Source organism: Eubalaena glacialis, chromosome 18 (assembly GCF_028564815.1).
Source record: "Eubalaena glacialis isolate mEubGla1 chromosome 18, mEubGla1.1.hap2.+ XY, whole genome shotgun sequence".
NCBI lineage: Eukaryota > Metazoa > Chordata > Mammalia > Artiodactyla > Balaenidae > Eubalaena > Eubalaena glacialis.
The window spans coordinates 35,442,057-35,464,181 of NC_083733.1; the positions used below are offsets into that span (position 1 = coordinate 35,442,057).

General features: G+C 44.2%; 1 protein-coding gene across 1 annotated transcript; it reads left to right on the plus strand.

Moving 5' to 3' along the window:
- The first annotated feature begins 1,498 nt into the window (after positions 1-1,498).
- Positions 1,499-4,759, plus strand: LOC133079019 (TSSK6-activating co-chaperone protein-like). Its single transcript, XM_061174268.1, has 2 exons — positions 1,499-1,520; positions 4,356-4,759. The coding sequence occupies exons 1-2, from the start codon at positions 1,514-1,516 to the stop codon at positions 4,757-4,759; spliced, it is 411 nt and encodes a 136-aa protein (XP_061030251.1). The 5' UTR covers positions 1,499-1,513.
- The last annotated feature ends 17,366 nt before the right edge of the window (positions 4,760-22,125 follow it).

Consider the following 22,125-nt stretch of genomic DNA (forward strand, 5'->3'; position numbering starts at 1 on the left):
ACCCTCATCCTCCCATGAGGCTCCTCCGAGGTTCCTGCTCGGTGGGACTCTGTGACTTAACCTTCCAGAGTTTGTCAAATGGAGAACAAGCTTGTGAACGTTCCACTGCTCTTGGCCCTGACCTTTAGAACCAAGTGCTGATGGAACTGGTGAGCCCTGACCCACATTGTAGGTGCAGGAAGACAAAAGAGATCATGCAAGGGCAGTGGAACATCGTATTTCCTACCCGTCCCTGGATTCCCAGGTTGAACAGGCCTCCCTATCAACATTAAGACTGCAAGGAGAGGCTTTGGAAGTCATGGCTGCATATCACCCAAGTGAGAATCACCTGGGCCTGTTAAAATGCAGATTCCTAGGCACCACCCCAGACCTTCTGAATCTCTTGTGTGTAAGGCACATTTTTTTTTCTTTTTTTAAATTTTTATTTATTTATTTATTTTTGGCTGTGTTGGGTCTTCGTTTCTGTGCGAGGGCTTTCTCTAGTTGCGGCAAGCGGGGGCCACTCTTCATCGCGGTGCGCGGGCCTCTCACTATCGCGGCCTCTCTTGTTGCGGAGCACAGGCTCCAGACGCGCAAGCTCAGTAATTGTGGCTCATGGGCCCAGCTGCTCCGCGGCATGTGGGATCTTCCCAGACCAGGGCTCGAACCCATGTCCCCTGCATTGGCAGGCAGATTCTCAACCACTGCACCACCAGGGAAGCCCTAAAGCACATTTTTAACAAGTGTTTCAGGTGATGCTGATGCACTTAAGAGTTCAGAATCAGGCACCCTTTGTTCTAAGCCCCATTCACCCTGTTGCTGAGGGAAGGATTCACACCCTAGGGTCATGGGGATGGATGAACACATGACACCTGACCCAGGACGCATAAGATCAACACAGCAGATTGTTATACTCATAGCCCAGGGAAGGAGGACACTGAATACCACGCAGGGCCACACAGAAGAGTGAAAAAGCAGGGGCTGTGAGAGGCAGGCTTTCTAGTATCAAGAGGTGTTCCTTGTTTCCCATGGGAGGATGTGGGTTTTGTTTGAATAATTCCATGGACTGGGAGGGAACTGGAACCCGCTACCCGGGGTTAAGCAGGAACTAACTGTGCCTAGTCCCTTGAAAAGGAGGGTTGTTGAGCTGGGGACCTTGCCCTTGGAAACAGTCTTAGAAGAAGAATTTGCAGTTAACCCATTGGAGGCCCTCCCAATTTTACCAGATGCCAACGCAACACGTAATATTGAGTCTTAATTTTAGTTCTTATGCCACACCCTTCTGTCACCTCTTCCAGAAAGCACAGCCTCCTTCAAGCTGCCTGGATATCTATCTGCTTCAAAGTGGGTACAGGTGTGGGTAGAGGACAAAACTCAGGCCAATAGGCTCTAAGGAGGAAAGCATAGTGCACACGGCTTCCCCTAAACTATTAGATTTAGCACAGAAAGAAAGTGGGGGAAGGAGTCCCCATTTCCAGGAGTCTCCATCCTCCTGGAAAACCTAAAGATGCCCCTGAGTGTGAGGCCAGCTGGCATGTCCCACATCATCATCCAGACAGCCTGCAGTTGACCATGGCGGCGCTGAGCTATAAATCAGGCTGTACAGGGCTAGCAGTCAGCCACAGATGACAGCCAAAGAGAGCTTTCACACTGTCCCTGCCCGTAAAGAAAAAACACAAAAACAGAGGGAACAAATCCAGACCCATATCAAAAATACCGGCCCCAAACTGAACAGGATTCACAGAACACCAGCCGAGAGACCACCTGTGCATCAAATAAATAAAAGTCCCTGCAAGCTGGGCTCTTATGTCTAATTCCACTTGGGATACCTTTGGTCTCTTTTTCCTTTCCTCTTCCCGCAGAAGGTCCACTGGCATTACCCCACTCCCCGCCCCCACTGAATACATATGTCTTACTTTGGGGGAAAAAAAATGCTTCCATGTAGTTGAACTTTTCATGTTCCTGAAGCTCTAATTAAGATCTCTCAACAGAGAGAGTTTTCATTCATTCGTTTATTTGACGAATGCTCATCGACCATCTACTATGGGCTGGATCTGTACTAGGAGCCTTTGGAAATCCAAGATGAGTGAGAAAAGAGGCAGACTCATACAGTGGAATGCTACACTGCAATTTTCTAAAAGTTCTATACATACTTATATAAAAAAGATCTTCAAGACAGATGGCTAATTTTTAAAAATGTAATAGGCAGAATAGTGTGGATTGTATCATTTGGGTAAAAGGGAGACAGGGAGGAAGATAAAGGATGAAGGAGGAATAGAGAGGGAGGCAGACAAACATGCTCATTTCTGCATCCACTCTCTAGAAGAACACACAAGAAGTGGAAACGATGGCTGCCCAGAGGGAGTGGGGCATGAATGGGGGCTCCAGCCAGAGGAGGCTTTTCATAATAGACAATTTTGTACTGATCTAATTGTTTAACTACCTTTATGTGTTACCTACCTCTCCCTCCCAAAATAAAACATTTCTTAAAAAGAAATAAAAATGAGAAAACTCAAAACCAGGCAGAGAAGAAAGACTAATAATCATACAATTAGTGAACAATGTAGTAAATGCAATGATAAAATTTTCAATGATAAAATGTAGTTCCTGGGGTTCTTGAAGAAGGGCACCTAACTTAGGTGGAGAAGTCAAGACAAACGTATTGGAAGGACAGATATCTTGACTGACTCAAAAGTTGAGTAGAATTGAGGGCCGCTGCCCTCCACATCATTTAACTGTCCAAAAAAAAAAAATCTAGAGGCTCTCAGGAGAAACTTCACAGGTCCATGTGGCCTCTTGGGACTGTTAAAGGCTGATGTCAGATGCTCCCAGCCAAAGTGGCATATTCCCATATTCCGCAAGGGTGCTTAGTTATCCAGGGAAAAGAGCAGGCCAGCTACTGAGCTAGCCCAAGCTGGGCGCAGTTAAAGTAAACATTTGCAGAAATCATTTCTTAATTAGCATCACAGCCTTCCTGCCAATTCCAGATTTCCAGCAATGTGCAAAGCTGGGTAAGGCCTCCCTGGCTTTGATTCCTCAAGGTTATCTTTTAAGTGCTTCATTTCTATCCAGTGAAATGAAATTTCTAAATTCCAACTTCATGAGAACTACCCATTTCTTCCCCACCCCTATTCTTGAGCAACCTCTCAGAACGAGTGTTCTTTTAAAAGAGACAAGGTCTGTGCTGACATCTCTCTTTAGAGAGCTCCATCAAAATCCTGCACTTGCCCAGTGTCCTTTCCTTGGCCACTGGTAACCAAGGAAACGAGATACTATGGTAACACAGGGAGGAGAGGAAAGGACGCATCCACATCCAGAGCCCTTCCTCTCTCACTCTCTCCTTTCTCCTGGAATCAAGGCAGCTACTAGGGCAGAGAGAACATCTGTTCTCAGCTTCCAGGGGGAGGGGACGAGGACACCGATGGGCGGCTTAATGGCTGACATCCAGACCTACGGATTCCATAACCTGAAGTCTGGTGCCCACCAAAAATATGCCCTTTCCCAGCCCGAGGGCGCAGCGCACTCTAGAACCTGTAACATAATGCCCAAAATTCCAGATGTAAAGCATGTTTATTCAAATGAGTGCAATAATACAGATTGGGATAATGTCTAAGTAAAGCCCTAAACATACTGAAATTATGACGTACGAAAAATTACCACGTGTTTGAACAACCTTTAGCAAGCGTTGAATTTTTCTCGTGATTTCATCCCTCCTTTCTGCCTCCAAACTTATGCCTCCGCCCTCAGCCCTCTGACCATCTCTATCTCTGCTTCTCAGATGCCCTCCTCCTGTATTTTCTCTGTTTACCTACCTCTCCCTCTGAGGCCTGCCTTCCTGCTTCTCTCTGTCTCACTCTCCTCTCTCCCCTCCTCCTGACCCACGGTTCACCTGTCACTCTCAGGATGGAGGGGCTTCAAGAGAAAGATTCCCCGTGTGCCAGTGCCGGCTCGGGCCCTGCCATCTCCTCTCCACCTAGAGCACTGTTAATCACCCCCTGGGACCACACTGTGGACATGCATGATGTCGGGCTCAGAGGACCTCAGGGTGAGACAAATGACACCTCGGCTTGAAGGAGGTCAAAAGATTACAAATTGTGAGACGTATGACGACATCATAAATAATCCAAGTGCGGTGCTCCAGGGCACTGGGAAAACCTACTACTTGTCTCCAATCTTTTGTTTGTTGAATCTTCTTTTACAACCTTAAGAATTCTCTTTAGAACTCTGAAATCTTTTCTTCTGACTCTTACATGAAATCCTCCTGAACGGGAGCTCTCTGGTCTAATTTTTCAGCACAGAAACCGTCGGTTGAGGGAAGACCTGGCCAGTTTGATGAGGGGTGAAATGGGAGTGGTAGTGCAATCGGACTGGGCTGGGCGGCACCACACCTGTTGGTGTTCAGATGGAACAGCATTCTAGCCATCCTACTAACAGAAAAGCCAAAGAGGAAGGTAATGCTATGCCTCTTTGTCGAGCCAGACCCTCCCCCAGCTTTATTAATCTTCAAGCAAGTTCCCCACCAGCCACTTTCCTGAAAATCCTGGCAACGAAACTGCCCTCAGGAATTGAGCCCAAGCCCAAGGAATGTCTAGGACTCCTAGAATGTATGAGTGCCAATCTCCAGCTTCAGACCCAGCTTGCCCAACAACAGATGGCTATTTTGGAAAATCTACAAGCATCCATGACACAGCTGGTTCCTGGGAGAGAAAGCAAGAACTCTTCTCTCCCAGCGTTATCTCGCAATCTGTTGTTAAATCGCCTGCCCCAATTCAGTCAATGAATTGTAGAACAAAAAAAAAAAAAATTTTTTTTAGCACTGACTCCCCACCTTGGAACAGTGGTCTCCAAGCTGTGTGATCACACAGCTCTATCAGTCAAAACATTTTGTACATGGACCCCTCCCTACCCTGACATAAGTGCACATGTTTACTTATAAAGCATATGCATCTACTACTATATTAATATTGTACATGATAAAATATACACAAAGATGTGATTTAAGATGAAATGATTATATGTTATATCTGTTTCCATCGCCCTAATAGACTGTCTCGTGCATCTCATGTTAGTCTACTCAGTCCCTTTAAATGACTGAGGACCTGGCTTTGTCCCCCAGGTCTGTGGGTTGGGATGACTTGAGAACCCAGTGAGGATTGTCAGGAGGATCAGCGTGTGATAGAATTTCTTTGCCAGGGGGTGTATTCATTTCCTGGGGCTGCTGTAGCAAAGTACCACAAACTGGGGGGCTTAAACAACAGAAATGTGTGGTCTCCAGTTCTGGGGGCTAGAAGTCTGAGATCAAGGTGTCAGCAGGGTCGGTACTCTTTGCGGGCTGTGAAGGAGACCTTGTCCCATCCTTTCCCCTGACTTCTGGTGGTCTGCTCGCCATCTTTGGCCTTCCTGGCTTGTAGGTGCATCCCCCAGAGCTCTGCCTTCATCCTAATGTGGCGTTCTCTCTGTGTACATGTCTGTCTCTTCGTCCAAATTTCCTTACTTTGTAAAGATAGAGTTATATCGCATGAGGACCCATCCTAATAGGAATCCTGATCTTAACGACCGTAACTCGATCATCCTATTTCCAAATAAGGTCACTGTTTCAGACACCATTTTGTCCCCCACAAATTTCATATGTTGAAACCCTAATCCCCAGTGTGACTGTATTTGGAGATTGGGCCTTTAAAGAGGAATTAAGGTTAAATGAAGTCATAAGGGTGGCCCTGATCCAACAGTATTAGTGCCTTTATAAGAAGAGGGGTCCCCATAGCGAGTCACAGCTGTTCCCTGCCTCTGCAGGAGACCCTCCAATACTAGCAGATGGCGGAAGAGTAAGACGCGGAGATCACCTTCCTCCCCACAGATACATGAGAAATACATCTACACGTGGAACTGCTCCTACAGAACACCCACTGAACGCTGGCAGAAGACGTCAGACCTCCCAAAAGGCAAGAAAATCCCCACGTACTTGGGTAGGGCAAAAGAAAAAAGAAATAACGGAGACAAAAGAATAGGGACGGGACCTGCACCAGTGGGAGGGAGCTGTGAAGGAGGAAAGGTTTCCACACACTAGGAAGCCCCTTCGTGGGCAGAGACTGCGGGTAGCAGAGGGGGGAAGCTTCGGAGCCACGGAGGAGAGCGCAGCCACATTGGTGCGGAGGGCAAAGCGGAGATTCCCGCACAGAGGAGCGGTGCCGACCAGCACTCACCAGCCCGAGAGGCTTGTCTGCTCAGCCGCCGGGGCGGGCGGGGCCTGGGAGCTGGGGCTCGGGCTTCGGTGCTAGCCGGGAGGGAGTCCGGGAAAAAGACTGCAGCTGCCAAAGAGGCAAGAGAATTTTTCTTGCCTCTTTGTTTCGCGGCGCGCAAGGAGAGGGGATTCAGAGCGCCGCCTAAACGAGCTCCAGAGACGGGCGCGAGCCGCGGCTATCAGCGCGGATCCCACAGCAACAGGGACGCAGAGGGAAAAACGGAGAGATTCCCGCACAGAGGCTCGGCGCCGAGCAGCACTCACCAGCCCGAGAGGCTTGTCTGCTCACCCGCCGGGGCGGGCGGGGGCTGGGAGCTGAGGCGCGGGCTTCGGTCGGATCCCAGGGAGAAGACTGGGGTTGGCTGCGTGAACACAGCCTGAAGGGTCTAGCGCACCACAACTAGCCGGGAGGGTGCACGAGAAAAAGTCTGCAGCTGCCGAAGAGGCAGGAGACTTTTTCTTGCCTCTTTGTTTCGCGGCGTGCAAGGAGAGGGGATTCAGAGCGCCACTTAAACGAACTCCAGAGACGGGCGCGAGCCGCGGCTATCAGCGCGGACCCCAGAGACGGGCATGAGACGCTAAGGCTGCTGCTGCCGCCACCAAACAGCCTGTGGGCGAGCACAGGTCATTCTCCACACCGCCCCTCCCGGGAGCCTGTGCAGCCCGCCACGGCCAGGCTCCCGTAATCCGGGGACAACTTCCCCGGGAGAGCGCACGGCGCGCCTCAGGCTGCTGCAACGTCACGCCGGCTTCTGCCGCCGCAGGCTCGCCCTGCCTCCTCCATACCGCTCCCTCCCCCCGGCCTGACTGAGCCAGAGCCCCCGAATCAGCTGCTCCTTTAACCCCGTTCTGTCTGGGCGGGGAACAGATGCCCTCAGGGGACCTACAAGCAGAGGCGGGTCCAAATCCAAAGCTGAACCCCGGGAGCTGTACGAACAAAGAAGAGAAAGGGAAATGTCTCCCAGCAGCCTCAGAAGCAGCGGATTAAAGCTCCACAAACAACTTGATGTGCCTGCATCTGTTGAATACCTGAATAGACAACGAATCATCCCAAATTTAGGAGATAGACTTTGGGAGCAGGATATATTAACTTTTCCCCTTTTCCTTTTTTTTGTGAGTGTAGATGTGTATGCTTCTGGGTGAGATTTTGTCTGTATAGCTTTGCTCTCACCGTTAGTCCTAGGGTTAGGTCCGTCCGTTTTTTTTTTTTTTTTTTTTCCCTAATAAATGTTTTCTTAATAATTTTTTCCTTATTTTCTATTTTTAAAAAAATTTTTAATAAGTTTTTTCATATTTTTTATTTTAAAAAATTAAAAAATTTTTTTTCTTAATAAATTTTTTCTAAATAATTTTTTTCTTATTTTTAGTATAAAAAATTAATAAATCTATTTTTAAAAATTAAAAAAAATTTTTTTTTCTTAATAAATTTACTCTTAATAATTTTTTTTCTTATTTTTTATTATAATTGCTTTATTTTATTTTATTTTATCCTCTTTTTTTCTTTCTTTCCATTTTTTCTCCCTTTTATTCTGAGCCGTGTGGATGAAAGGCTCTTGGTGCTCCAGCCAGGCATCAGGGCTGTGCCTCTGAGGTGGGAGAGCCAACTTCAGGACACTGGTCCACAAGAGACCTCCCAGCTCCACGTAATACCAAACGGCGAAAATCCCTCACAGATCTCCATCTCAACATCAAGACCCAGCTTCACTCAACGACCAGCAAGCTACAGTGCTGGACACCCTATGCCAAACAACTAGCAAGAGAGGAACACAGCCCCATCCATTAACAGAGAGGCTGCCTAAAATCATAATAAGGCCACAGACACCCCAAAACACACCACCAGACGTGGACGAACCCACCAGAAAGACAACATCCAGCCTCATCCACCAGAACACAGGCACTAGTTCCCTCCACCAGGAAACCTACACAACCCACTGAACCAACCTTAGCCACTGGGGACAGATACCAAAAACAACGGGAACTACGAACCTGCAGCCTGTGAAAAGGAGACCCCAAACACAGTAAGATAAGCAAAATGAGAAGACAGAAAAACACACAGCAGATGAAGGAGCAGGGTCAAAACACACCAGACCTAACAAATGAAGAGGAAATAGGTAGTCTACCTGAAAAAGAATTCAGAATAATGATAGTAAGGATGATCCAAAGTCTTGGAAATAGAATAGACAAAATGCAAGAAACATTTAACAAGGACGTAGAAGAACTAAAGAGGAACCAAGAAACGATGACAAGCACAATAAATGAAATTAAAAATACTCTAGATGGGATCAATAGCAGAATAACTGAGGCAGAAGAACGGATAAGTGACCTGGAAGATAAAATGGTGGAAATAACTACTGCAGACCAGAAGAAAGAAAAAAGAATGAAAAGAACTGAGGACAGTCTCAGAGACCTCTGGGACAACATTAAACGCACCAACATTCGAATTATAGGGGTCCCAGAAGAAGAAGAGAAAAAGAAAGGGACTGAGAAAATATTTGAAGAGATTATAGTTGAAAACTTCCCTAATATGGGAAAGGAAATAGTTAATCAAGTCCTGGAAGCACAGAGAGTCCCATACAGGATAAATCCAAGGAGAAACACACCAAGACACATATTAATCAAACTATCAAAAATTAAATATAAAGAAAACATATTAAAAGCAGCAAGGGAAAAACAACAGATAACACACAAGGGCATCCCCATAAGGTTAACAGCTGATCTTTCAGCAGAAACGCTGCAAGCCAGAAGGGAGTGGCAGGATATACTTAAAGTGATGAAGGAGAAAAACCTACAACCAAGATTACTCTACCCAGCAAGGATCTCATTCAGATTTGATGGAGAAATTAAAACCTTTACAGACAAGCAAAAGCTGAGAGAGTTCAGCACCACCAAACCAGCTTTACAACAAATGCTAAAGGAACTTCTCTAGGCAAGAAACACAAGAGAAGGAAAACACCTACAATAACAAACCCAAAACATTTAAGAAAATGGGAATAGGAACATACATATCGATAATTACCTTAAATGTAAATGGATTAAATGCTCCCACCAAAAGACACAGACTGGCTGAATGGATACAAAAACAAGACCCATATATATGCTGTCTACAAGAGACCCACTTCAGACCTAGAGACACATACAGACTGAAAGTGAGGGGATGGAAAAAGATATTCCATGCAAATGGAAATCAAAAGAAAGCTGGAGTAGCAATTCTCATATCAGACAAAATAGACTTTAAAATAAAGACAATTACAAGAGACAAAGACGGACACTATATAATGATCAAGGGATCGATCCAAGAGGAAGGTATAACAATTGTAAATATTTATGCACCCAACATAGGAGCACCTCAATACATAAGGCAAATACTAACAGCCATAAAAGGGGAAATCGACAGTAACACAATCATAGTAGGGGACTTTAACACCCCACTTTCACCAATGGACAGATCATCCAAAATGAAAATAAATAAGGAAACACAAGCTTTAAATGATACATTAAACAAGATGGACTTAATTGATATTTATAGGACATTCCACCCAAAAACAACAGAATACACATTTTTCTCAAGTGCTCATGGAACATTCTCCAGGATAGATCATATCTTGGGTCACAAATCAAGCCTTGGTAAATTTAAAAAAATTGAAATCGTATCAAGTATCTTTTCTGACCACAACGCTATGAGACTAGATATCAATTACAGGAAAAGATCTGTAAAAAATACAAACACATGGAGGCTACACAATACACTACTTAATAACGAAGTGATCACTGAAGAAATCAAAGGGGAAATCAAAAAATACCTAGAAACAAATGACGATGGAGACACGACGATCCAAAACCTATGGGATGCAGCAAAAGCAGTTCTAAGAGGGAAGTTTATAGCAATACAAGCCTACATCAAGAAACAGGAAACATCTCGAATAAACAACCTAACCTTGCACCTAAAGCAATTAGAGAAAGAAGAACAAAAAAACCCCAAAGCTAGCAGAAGGAAAGAAATCATAAAGATCAGATCAGAAATAAATGAAAAAGAAATGAAGGAAACAATAGCAAAAATCAATGAAACTAAAAGCTGGTTCTTTGAGAAGATAAACAAAATTGATAAACCATTAGCCAGACTCATCAAGAGAAAAAAGGAGAAGACTCAAATTAATAGAATTAGAAATGAAAAAGGAGAAGTAACCACTGACACTGCAGAAATACAAACGATCATAAGAGATTACTACAAGCAACTCTATGCTAATAAAATGGACAACCTGGAAGAAATGGACAGATTCTTAGAAATGCACAACCTGCCGAGACTGAACCAGGAAGAAATAGAAAATATGAACAGACCAATCACAAGCACTGAAATTGAAACTGTGATTATAAATCTTCCAACACACAAAAGCCCAGGACCAGATGGCTTCACAGGCGAATTCTATCAAACATTTAGAGAAGAGCTAACACCTATCCTTCTCAAACTCTTCCAAAATATTGCAGAGGGAGGAACACTCCCCAACTCATTCTACGAGGCCACCATCACCCTGATACCAAAACCAGGCAAAGATGTCACAAAGAAAGAAAACTACAGGCCAATATCACTGATGAACATAGATGCAAAAATCCTCAACAAAATACTAGCAAACAGAATCCAACAGCACATTAAAAGGATCATACACCATGATCAAGTGGGGTTTATTCCAGGAATGCAAGGATTCTTCAATATACGCAAATCAATCAACGTGATACATCATATTAACAAATTGAAGGAGAAAAACCATATGATCATCTCAATAGATGCAGAGAAAGCTTTCGACAAAATTCAACACCCATTTATGATAAAAGTCCTGCAGAAAGTAGGCATAGAGGGAACTTTCCTCAACATAATAAAGGCCGTATATGACAAACCCACAGCCAACATTGTCCTCAATGGTGAAAAACTGAAACCATTTCCACTAAGATCAGGAACAAGACAAGGTTGCCCACTCTCACCACTATTATTCAACATAGTTTTGGAAGTGTTAGCCACAGCAATCAGAGACGAAAAAGAAATAAAAGGAATCCAAATCGGAAAAGAAGAAGTAAAGCTGTCACTGTTTGCAGATGACATGATACTATACATAGAGAATCCAAAAGATGCTACCAGAAAACTACTAGAGCTAATCAATGAATTTGGTAAAGTAGCAGGATACAAAATTAATGCACAGAAATCTCTTGCATTCCTGTATACTAATGATGAAAAATCTGAAAGTGAAATTAAGAAAACACTCCCGTTTACCATTGCAACAAAAAGAATAAAATACCTAGGAATAAACCTACCTAAGGAGACAAAAGACCTGTATGCAGAAAATTATAGGACACTGATGAAAGAAATTAAAGATGATACAAATAGATGGAGAGATATACCATGTTCTTGGATTGGCAGAATCAACATTGTGAAAATGACTCTGCTACCCAAAGCAATCTACAGATTCAATGCAATCCCTATCAAACTACCACTGGCATTTTTCACAGAACTAGAACAAAAAATTTCACAATTTGTATGGAAACACAAAAGACCCCGAATAGCCAAAGCAATCTTGAGAACGAAAAATTGAGCTGGAGGAATCAGGCTCCCTGACTTCAGACTATATTACAAAGCTACAGTAATCAAGACAGTTTGGTACTGGCACAAAAACAGAAATATAGATCAATGGAACAGGATAGAAAGCCCAGAGATAAGCCCACGCACATATGGTCACCTTATCTTTGATAAAGGAGGCAAGCATATACAGTGGAGAAAAGACAGCCTCTTCAATAAGTGGTGCTGGGAAAATTGGACAGGTACATGTAAAAGTATGAAATTAGAACACTCCCTAACACCATACACAAAAATAAACTCAAAATGGATTAAAGACCTAAGTGTAAGGCCAGACACTATCAAACTCTTAGAGGAAAACATAGGCAGAACACTGTATGACATAAGTCACAGCAAGATCCTTTTTGACCCAGGTCCTAGAGAAATGGAAATAAAAACACAAATAAACAAATGGGACCTAATGAAACTTAAAAGCTTTTGCACAGCAAAGGAAACCATAAACAAGACCAAAAGACAACCCTCAGAATGGGAGAAAATATTTGCAAATGAAGCAACGGACAAAGGATTAATCTCCAAGATTTACAAGCAGCTCATGCAGCTCAATAACAAAAAAACAAACAACCCAATCCAAAAATGGGCAGAAGACCTAAATAGACATTTCTCCAAAGAAGAGATACAGATTGCCAACAGACACATGAAAGAATGCTCAACATCATTAATCATTAGAGAAATGCAAATCAAAACTACAATGAGGTATCATCTCACACCGGTCAGAATGGCCATCATCAAAAAATCTAGAAACAATAAATGCTGGAGAGGGTGTGGAGAAAAGGGAACACTCTTGCACTGTTGGTGGGAATGTAAATTGATACAGCCACTATGGAGAACAGTATGGAGGTTCCTTAAAAAACTAAAAATAGAACTACCATATGACCCAGCAATCCCACTACTGGGCATATACCCTGAGAAAACCATAATTCAGAAAGAGTCATGTACCAAAATATTCATTGCAGCTCTGTTTACAATAGCCAGGACATGGAAGCAACCTAGGTGTCCATCATCAGATGAATGGATAAAGAAGATGTGGCACATATATACAATGGAATATTACTCAGCCATAAAAAGAAATGAAATGGAGGTGTTTGTAATGAGGTGGATGGAGTTAGAGTCTGTCATACAGAGTGAAGTAAGTCAGAAAGAGAAAAACAAATACAGTATGCTAACATATATATATGGAATCTAAGGGGAAAAAAAAAAAAAAAAAAGAGGTCATGAAGAACCTAGTGGCAAGATGGGAATAAAGACACAGACCTACTAGAGAATGGACTTGAGGATATGGGGAGGGGGAGGGGTGAGATGTGACAGGGTGAGAGAGTGTCATGGACATATATACACTACCAAATGTAAAATAGATAACTAGTGGGAAGCAGCCGCATAGCACAGGGAGATCAGCTCGGTGCTTTGTGACCACCTAGAGGGGTGGGATAGGGAGGGTGGGAGGGAGGGAGATGCAAGAGGGAAGAGATATGGCAACATATGTATATGTGTAACTGATTCACTTTGTTGTAAAGCAGAAGCTAGCACACCATTGTAAAGCAATTATACTTCAATAAAGATGTTTAAAAAAAAAAAAAAAAAGAAGAGGAAGAGAGGTCAGCAATATGTGCGCACAGAGAAAAGGCCAGGTGAGAACACAGGGAGAAGGCGTCATCTACAAGCCAAGGAGAGAGGCCTCGGGAAAGACCAATCCTGCCAACACCTTGATCTTGGACTTCCAGCCTCCGGAACTGTGGTACTTTGTTATGTCAGCTCTAGCAAACTAATACAGGCACATTCACAGGTACTGGGGGTTAGAACTTCAGCATCTTTCTGGGGACACAGCTGAACCCACAATAAGGGGCTCATGGTAAACGGGACAACAAGCTAAGGCCCTTAGCCCGAAAGGCGAGCATGATGCTTCTCCAGGGTGGGCAGCTTGGGGGCAGCCAGAAGAAGTGGGAAAGCGACCCTTGCCAGGCTGCCTGCTACCAGGGGATGGGATGGCCTCTCTCTGAGGGCTGCCATCCCCAGGCACAGGTCTACTCCCAGGCATGGGGCTCTGGCCAGCCACTAGTTCTAGAAAAGTCTACATTCACCAAAGCAGTTTCACACTGTCTTTTATTTTAAGGTTCCCCAAACACTTTGTAGCTGTTATTTCTAGAAGAAACTTCTGATGCTCTGAAAAAAGTGTCCGTGTTTGAAACAGCGACACGGCCAGGCTGCTCCTGGAAAAACAAAGACACGCCCTCCCAATTCCTGATAGAAAAGAAGCCAGATCGGAGCGTTTGTTTCCTAAACAAGAACTGAACGTTTATTACTTGTACTATTTAATTATGACCCAAGAGGTTTTCTAACCTTGCACATTTTGTCTGCAATGCCTGTTTAATTTTGGTATTAAAGAGACACGGTCGCTATATAGTTACCAAGTAACAAGTGCTTAAACCTCAATAAATAACAGTTTTAATAATAACGTTCTGAAATGCATAGATCACATCTCCCTGTTCATTCTCTAAGAAAAACATTTTAATTATCTATTGACACGTATTGCACATGGAACAACAGTCTTTTTAAAAGATAAATGGTTTTATAGGTGAGTCGGGTTAATTAAAAGCCAGTGAAATATTACAAGTGTATTTACTGGGGAATATTCACTGTAGGAGAGGAAAGGTTCTTACACAGTTGTCAGAATTCTGTAAATGTATTGTTTAATAACCACTTGGCACTTAATTACAGTGAGATGGTGAGAGCTTAAATCTAAACAGAGTGCACTCCAGTTATCTCTTCTACATACATGGCTTCTCCTCAGCCACACAGATTTTCCAGTTCAGACCACACCAAGGCAGGATATGATGGTCTGGACAATTGCTGACCAGAAGCTTCCTAGGTCCCTGGGACTGTCATGAGCAAATACTTGTTCAGATCCTGGAAACCAAGAAGGAAATTTCAGATTCATCTCCAGAGGTGAGGCCAATTCTGAGGAAGGGCTACAAGATGAAGTAAAAACTCCTTATCATGGTGCTCAAGGGCCTTCACCACTGCCCATTTTTCTAGATGTTTCACTCCTCACCCCACTCGCCTCTAACTCTAAAACCCTGTGGGTGTCTCACCAGCACCATACCCCCCGCCACAAGGAAAACTGTGTTCCAGAGAACAACTGCTCCATCAATTTGATTCCATATGAAGGATGGACAATAAACCCCAGCCAACCTACGATGACAATCCAGCATGAGCAAGAAATAAACCTTCATTGTTGAAGTCACGGAGATGTGGGGAGTGTTTGTTATGCCAACAAACTTAGCCTATCCTGACTCATACGCTTCGCCAAGCCCAGAGCCTGACATGGAGAAGATGCTCTGTGAATGCTTGACAATGAATAAATACATGAGTCCACCAATGGATCTGCCCTTACTTCTCCTCTGGAATATTATCTGATCCTGGGAATCACTGCCAGGCTTCTGAGGAACTTTGAGGATCTCTACCTGTGTATGTGAGCAAGAAGATCCACCAGTGAGCTGAGAAGCTTGAGTTCTGGGTTCTACTCAGAACCTACTAAGGCACAATGATCCATGGTTATTATTATGAGCAACTTGGTTTTTGTGAAGGGTTTGGGAAAATAATCAGAGGAGCAATGAGCCACTGAAATAACTGTGTGTGTGTGTGTGTGTGTGTGTGTGCGCGCGCTTGCATGCATATGTGTGTGGGTTGGCCTTCCCATCATCCATTCTCTGGCTCCCCGTAATTGCTCCCCAAGTTTTTTCTTTGGGGACCAACTCCCATCCTCATCTCAGGTCTTGTGGTTTGGGTGGCACTGACCATACCCCAAGTTCTAGGAGTGGATGTAACTTGTCGAGGTCACAAAACAAGGTAATGATAGAGCCACAACAAGAACCAAAGTCTCAGGCTTCCCTGGTGGCGCAGTGGTTAAGAATCCGCCTGCCAATGCAGGGGACACGGGTTCATGCCCCGGTCCGGGAAGATCCCACATGCCACGGAGCAGCTAGGCCCGTGAGCCACAGCTACTGAGCCTGCGCGTCTGGAGCCTGTGGTCCGCAACGGGAGAGGCCGCGACAGTGAGAGACCCGCGCACCATGATGAAGAGTGGCCCCCGCTCGCCGCAACTGGAGAAAGCCCTCGCACAGAAACGAAGACCCAACACAGCCAGAATAAATAAATTAATTAATTAATTAAAAAAATAAAAAAGAACCAAAGTCTCCCAATCTTGGGTCTAATCCATCATTTTACATCGATTTGGTGAGCTCCTGCTCTGAGCCACTCCCAGGATCTAGAACTATTGTGGTGAGAAAACCAGATGGAGAGTCTGCTGTCAGAGTCCTTAGACTCAATTCAACACACTCTCCACCCAGAAACCAGCCCTCATCCTCCCCGCCTCCCATCCAGATGCCCCATCTTCCCCAAATCCTCTGATGCCTCGACCATCACCAGCCTTCCTCTCTTTTCTGAATTCCTTTTGCCACAAGTCCTAGCACATGAACAGACAAAAGTCGGACAAGTCACCGAAAGGAATGGCCAATGAGGAGTGAGGATTCCATGGCCTAGAAGAGGAGGGACCAGGGGATGACTGAGGTGATGCTCTTTCACAATACCGCATAAGTCTCCCCCACTGAATCTGGAGCTTCTTGGCCTCGTGGAGAGCCCAGGGCACTGGACAAGCTGTCTCCCCATCCCAGATCAGGGAGTTCCTGGCTGGCCCCTCCAGGCACCCCACCTCTGACCAGGTCCTAACACTGATTCCCCATCTCCAGGGAAGGAAAACAGAATGTCCTGGAAGTGACAGGGCCCTAAACCACTCTGTTGGAAACAGAGTCACTGGAAGCCACAGGGAGAAGGAATGGACCAAGAAGCTGATTGCATTGCCCTTGGCAACAACACGTCCCAACAGGTTGAGTCAATACTGCAGCACTCACTAGGATGTGGTTTCCTGAAGCTCACAAAAGAAATCTATATTGTTCTCAGGAGCAACCAACTTTTCTGCAGGCAGCACATGTCCCCTCCAGTGTGTGGGCAGCTTAAAGGGACAAAGAAACCCAGTCCAGAAGGTGGTTAAGCCCCAGCCCCCAGACTGACAGCCTAAAGGGAATATGACACTTCACCCGCATGCTGTCCCTCTCCCTCAACCCGTGGCCACACCTCTCAGCCCCACAGTTGCAGTGGCCTCCAAACAGAGATGTGATCTTTGTTTTAATCTCTCTCCTTTCCAATCCAGCCTAATAATAGTTGCTAACATATATTGAGCATTTATCATATATTAACTGTCCAGAAGATAACTTTACAAATATTAACTCATTTGATTCTCAGAAAACCCAACCCTATGGGGTAGATATTATTAGTATCCCCATTTATTGGCTGAGGAATCTGAAGCACAGAGCAGTTAAGTAACTCACCCAAAGTCACACAGCTCCTCAGGGATGGAAACAGGCAGTCTAGCCCCCACTCTTCACCACCATGCTATACCACCCCTCACAGAGAACCCTTCCCATAGATCCCCTGGTTAAAGGCAAGGGCTTTGGAAACAGACAAATCAGGATCAAATTTTCAGTTCTAGACCTTACTAGCTCTGTGACTTGGACAAGCTACCCAGCCTCTCTGATCTCATTTTCCTCATCTGTAATATGGATAAAGATGACAACAGTACCTATCTTATAGGGTAATTCCAGGGGTTCAATTAGATGACCCATCAACCTTTCCATCCCCACTGCCCATCCTACTCTGAGCTGTAACGATACCAAACTATTTTCAGTTGCCCACACGTGCTCTGCATATCCTGCTGCCTCTGCCTGGATTGTTCTCTACCCCCTCTTATCTGGCCAGCTCCTTCTCACCTCTCAGGTCTCAGCTGGATATGCCTCCTCTGAGAAGCTTTCCCAACCTTCCATTATGCACTGCCTGTCTCTTCGGTGTTCTCCACAGCCTTGCATGTCCTACCATGGTCCCCATCACTCTTGACTGTCCACAGATGTGTCCTCCATTGGGCTGTGAGCTCAGCAAGGGCATGACAGTGATCTTGTCCCATCCTCAATCCACAGTGTCTAGCAAGGTGCACAGAATAAGTCAGTAAATATTTGCTGCACAAATGACTAAATGAATATTTCTTTTTATTGATGTTTATATTCTTGCTTTGTCCTTCTTAATAGACAGCAACAGCCATGCCTTACTATTTGTCTCTGAATTCCCCACTAGGCCTGGCACATAAGAGCAGAGCCGGGACTGGGGGGAGAGAAGTGAAGTGCCAAGGGCTCAAATGTAAGGAGAACTCAGCTTCGTGCAAGTGCAGGGTGGGCTCAGAAGTCGTCCATTAATGACATCTAATTTAAATTAATGGATGGCCCAACAGTTCAGTTACAAATCTCCATCTCTGTCCTCAAGGAGTTCTCAGACTTGTGATGATTTATATTCATCATTGAAGACTGACAGAGCCACACCTACCAGCTTCCTTTGGGCCCCTCACTGGCACCACCCCCATCATCTGACACTCTGCTGTGGACCCCCACGTGGACCAGGCTGTGGGAGAAAAGGATGTTCTCAAAGACCAAGGAAATGTGACGGGCAACCATGACGGGTGGGTTGAAGTCAGACAGGCAGTGAAGGGACCAGAACATTCCAGGCAGAGAACTGGATGAAGACAGCCAAAGGAATGTCAAGTTCATCGGGGCTCCAAAGAAACTCCTCTGACTGAAACTCAGCCTATAAGCCAATGAGAACAGCTAGAAAGGCAGCAACAACCCCACCTTTGCATAAAGCCTGTGAATAATTTTTCCATCCATTGTTTCATTTGATCCCTACAACAAAGGAATTATAATTACTCCCATTTTATTGATGATGACACTGAGGTTTAGAAATCAAGTGGCTTGCTCAAAGCACACAACTAGTAAAGTTGGGTTTGAAGACTTGTTTAGCTACTTTGGCAGTTCCCACCCTCAAGGCTTAGTGGTGACATCCACCGCCCAGGTGCCCTACACCTAGAATGACTTTACACTTCCCATGGAGCATTTATGGGACCAGAGTCTCTTGTGATCAGAATTTAAAGACTCTTTGTTAAGAGTGGCTGCAAAGCATTTTTGATCTCAGTCTTTCTGTTACACAACTGGACAGAGGTCTGGGAGGACCCGGAGGAAAGTGGCTTGTTCTGTTACCCTGGTTTCTTGCTCAGCCCAGCAAATGGAATAACTAAGGCCTCTAACGCAGTGCCTGGGCTTAAGTGAAAACAGCAATTCAAAGACTCTCTGGCAAAGAATGCAGACAGCATGTCACTGCTCTCTGATGTGTCATCCAGATCTCTGTCCTTTGTGCCTACTGCCTTTGTGGGTAGACACAGAAGAACAAAACAGGATGGATTAGCTAATCCCCTGCTGGCGGCAAGATGGGAGCCTGAAATTCAGCTCTGAGAATTCCTTGACTCTGGGGGTCAAGAAGTTAGCAGTGTCCAGAGCCAGCCCTGCATGGCTCCCATTGCTGACAGCTAGCTGAAGGGCCCACATGGGCTGTTGGGAGGTCACAGCGGGGCGTTTCCATTTTAACCCCGTTGTTTAGCCAAATGAAGCCAAGATATTCCTGCTCCCCACTGGAGAAGTCAGCCCGGCTTCAATAATTTCTGAGTGCTGACAGATAATTCAGAGATATTGGATATTTCACCACCTGGGGACTGCCCTTCCCTACCACAGCAATCAGTTACTGCCCGCCAACCAGGGGCCATGCAGAGGCCCTGGGCCCCCTCACGCCTTTACGATCAGGCTCCAGCGTCTTGGAAAATATTGCTTGAATTTATTTATATAATCACGTTAGGAAGGCAGTGAGTTATTGTGAAGTCAGCATTCTTCCATCTTCCTTCCTACTAATCCTTTGTTTGAGATTCTGCTTGAAGGACTCCGATTACTAATGCAATTACATGCTACCTGGTAAAGGGTAATCCAAAAAAAATTAAACCCTTCCACATATTGTATTTTTCACTCAGAGCCACCCTTCTCCTAAAACTGAGTGCTCACATAAATCAATTAACTACTGATTTTATGACTACCTGCTTTTAAGAACACATAGGCTTTTGACACCACCCTCATCTTAAAGATAAATGCTGCCTCTCATTTGGAACAACCAGCCCTTCAGAGATCTCTGAGTAAAAGCCAACACTCTGAAAGGAGTTGATTTTAATAACAACAGAATGCAAGACCACCACCAAGCAGGACAACATGTGTTTTATCCTGGTATCACTAAAACTCAAAGGCTTCAGGCTGCCTTCCTGACATTCATGGGCCTTAATATCATGCCCTCTTTCTTCCACTGACCATAGAATAAATGTGAAAATAAATAAAATGGGGCTGCAGACCCCAGGAATATTCTTCTTGGAGGGGTTCAGGAGGCGTGACATTGAACCTGTGGATTGTAATCCTAGGACACTGTTTGGTTCTGCAGTAAACAATACTATAAAAATCACCTAAACACTATTGAGTTTCAAATTTTACATCAACCTACAGACAAAACACACAGGCTAAACTATGGTTACAGAACAAAATATAAATGTTATCCAACTTAACAATATAAAAGTAAAAATACAGCGTACCTGAATGGGTGGAGGGGATTGGGAGGGAATTAAAAAGCAAATGATATTGTCTGTGATGAATGAAATAAGAAATGGAAGTCTTAGAATGTGACTGAATTTGCCTAGATGATCAGTAAGAAAAAATAGTGATTTAATTGCCTTTGGAGGAGAGGAGATACAAAGTGAAGGCTGGTATAAGGAAGCTAAATCTCTTATCACAGGAGGAAGTCGAAAGACAGTGTCCAGAGTTGATCAATCAAAAAACAACTGTGTACAGGAGACACAGTCCTTTATGTACACAGATATATTCCCAGCAGATCCCACCCTGTTTACCCAGATGCTCTGGTCTTGGGCCTTGGTCTGCAGGGAACTGAGAAGAGCCTTGTTGTGAGGGACATTTGCCCTTGGTTTGGCTGGGGAAGCCACCTATGCTGGCAGCTGTTTATTTCATAGATCAAAGAACATCCTGTGTTTACATACTATATTATATTGCTGAGCCTCTCCCAGCTCCATCTTGCTGAAGAGCCCTAGATGCTCTCTTAAAACATTGAATTGAATAATTATTTGTTTTAAAGAAAAAAGAAAAGAGATAGAGAACACTAGTAACAGCCAAATATACAAAATAAAACTGCCACAAGATACAAGCACATCTGTTATGAGAAAAAAACTGAAGGGGAGCCATGGGGTGGGGTTAAGAGTGTAAGCATGGCTGTCAGAGCGCTCTGAGTTTGAAATCCAGTTTTGCTAGTGTGATATCAGGCAAGTTATTTTATTTCTATCAGTCTTTGTTTCCTCATCTGTAAAATGGAGACAACAATATCTATTTCACGAGATTAAGATAAAAAATAAAGATGCCTGATAAATGATAGGAGCTGAAGATTAAAGTAGCTATTATTGTAAAAAAAAAAACAAACAAAAAACTGTGTAATTATATTATTTAGACATATACAAGAAACTGCAGAACTAAAAACAGAAACCATTAAAGTGGTTGCTTCAATTTTATCCTATGGTCAAGAGAGTGAGTAACCTTGAGTGGGGGTTGGGTAGTGACTTCTGAGTGCCGGTCAGGCTCCATTTCTTGATCTGGATATTAGTTACAAGAGTATCTTTGTAAAAATAATCAGCCACATACTTATGATGTCTACAATTTTTCTATTTGTAGGGTGTATTTCAACTAAAATTTCCTCACTAAAAGTGGCTGCCTCTGGGGAGGAGGAGTACAAGAAATGAGGGGAGAGACAGGGTATCATTGTTTTCTCACCATCAGCCCAGCTGATTATTCAGCCCAATTGGATTATTTTTAGCCATGCAAAGTGTTACTTGCATGAAAATTAATTATGTTTATGCTGCTTCATACTGGACCCTCAGGTCACTTCTCAGGTGTGAGAAGTTCCATGTCCTCTAAAGGCAAAATTCCATGATGTGTATAAGGTGCTGGGGGATGGATATCAGCAGACTTGGGGAAGTGCTTTCAGAGCCCCCAACAATTTGGGTAGTGAGTTCACTGTCATTGGAGATGCTGAAGTCAAAGAGATAAGGAAGAAATGTTTCGGACATTACATGAAATTTCTAAAAATCTTGTATGTTCTGGTATAACGTTATAAATCATAATTCTAGTTATTACTTTAAAATGTATATCTCAGAAATAACTAAAAAAAAAGAGATAAGGAAGGAGCTCTGCCCAGGGGACTGTGGATGCAGTTTGATTATTGCTGAAACTCAGCAACTCTGGGGGCTACACATACTTTGGTCCGG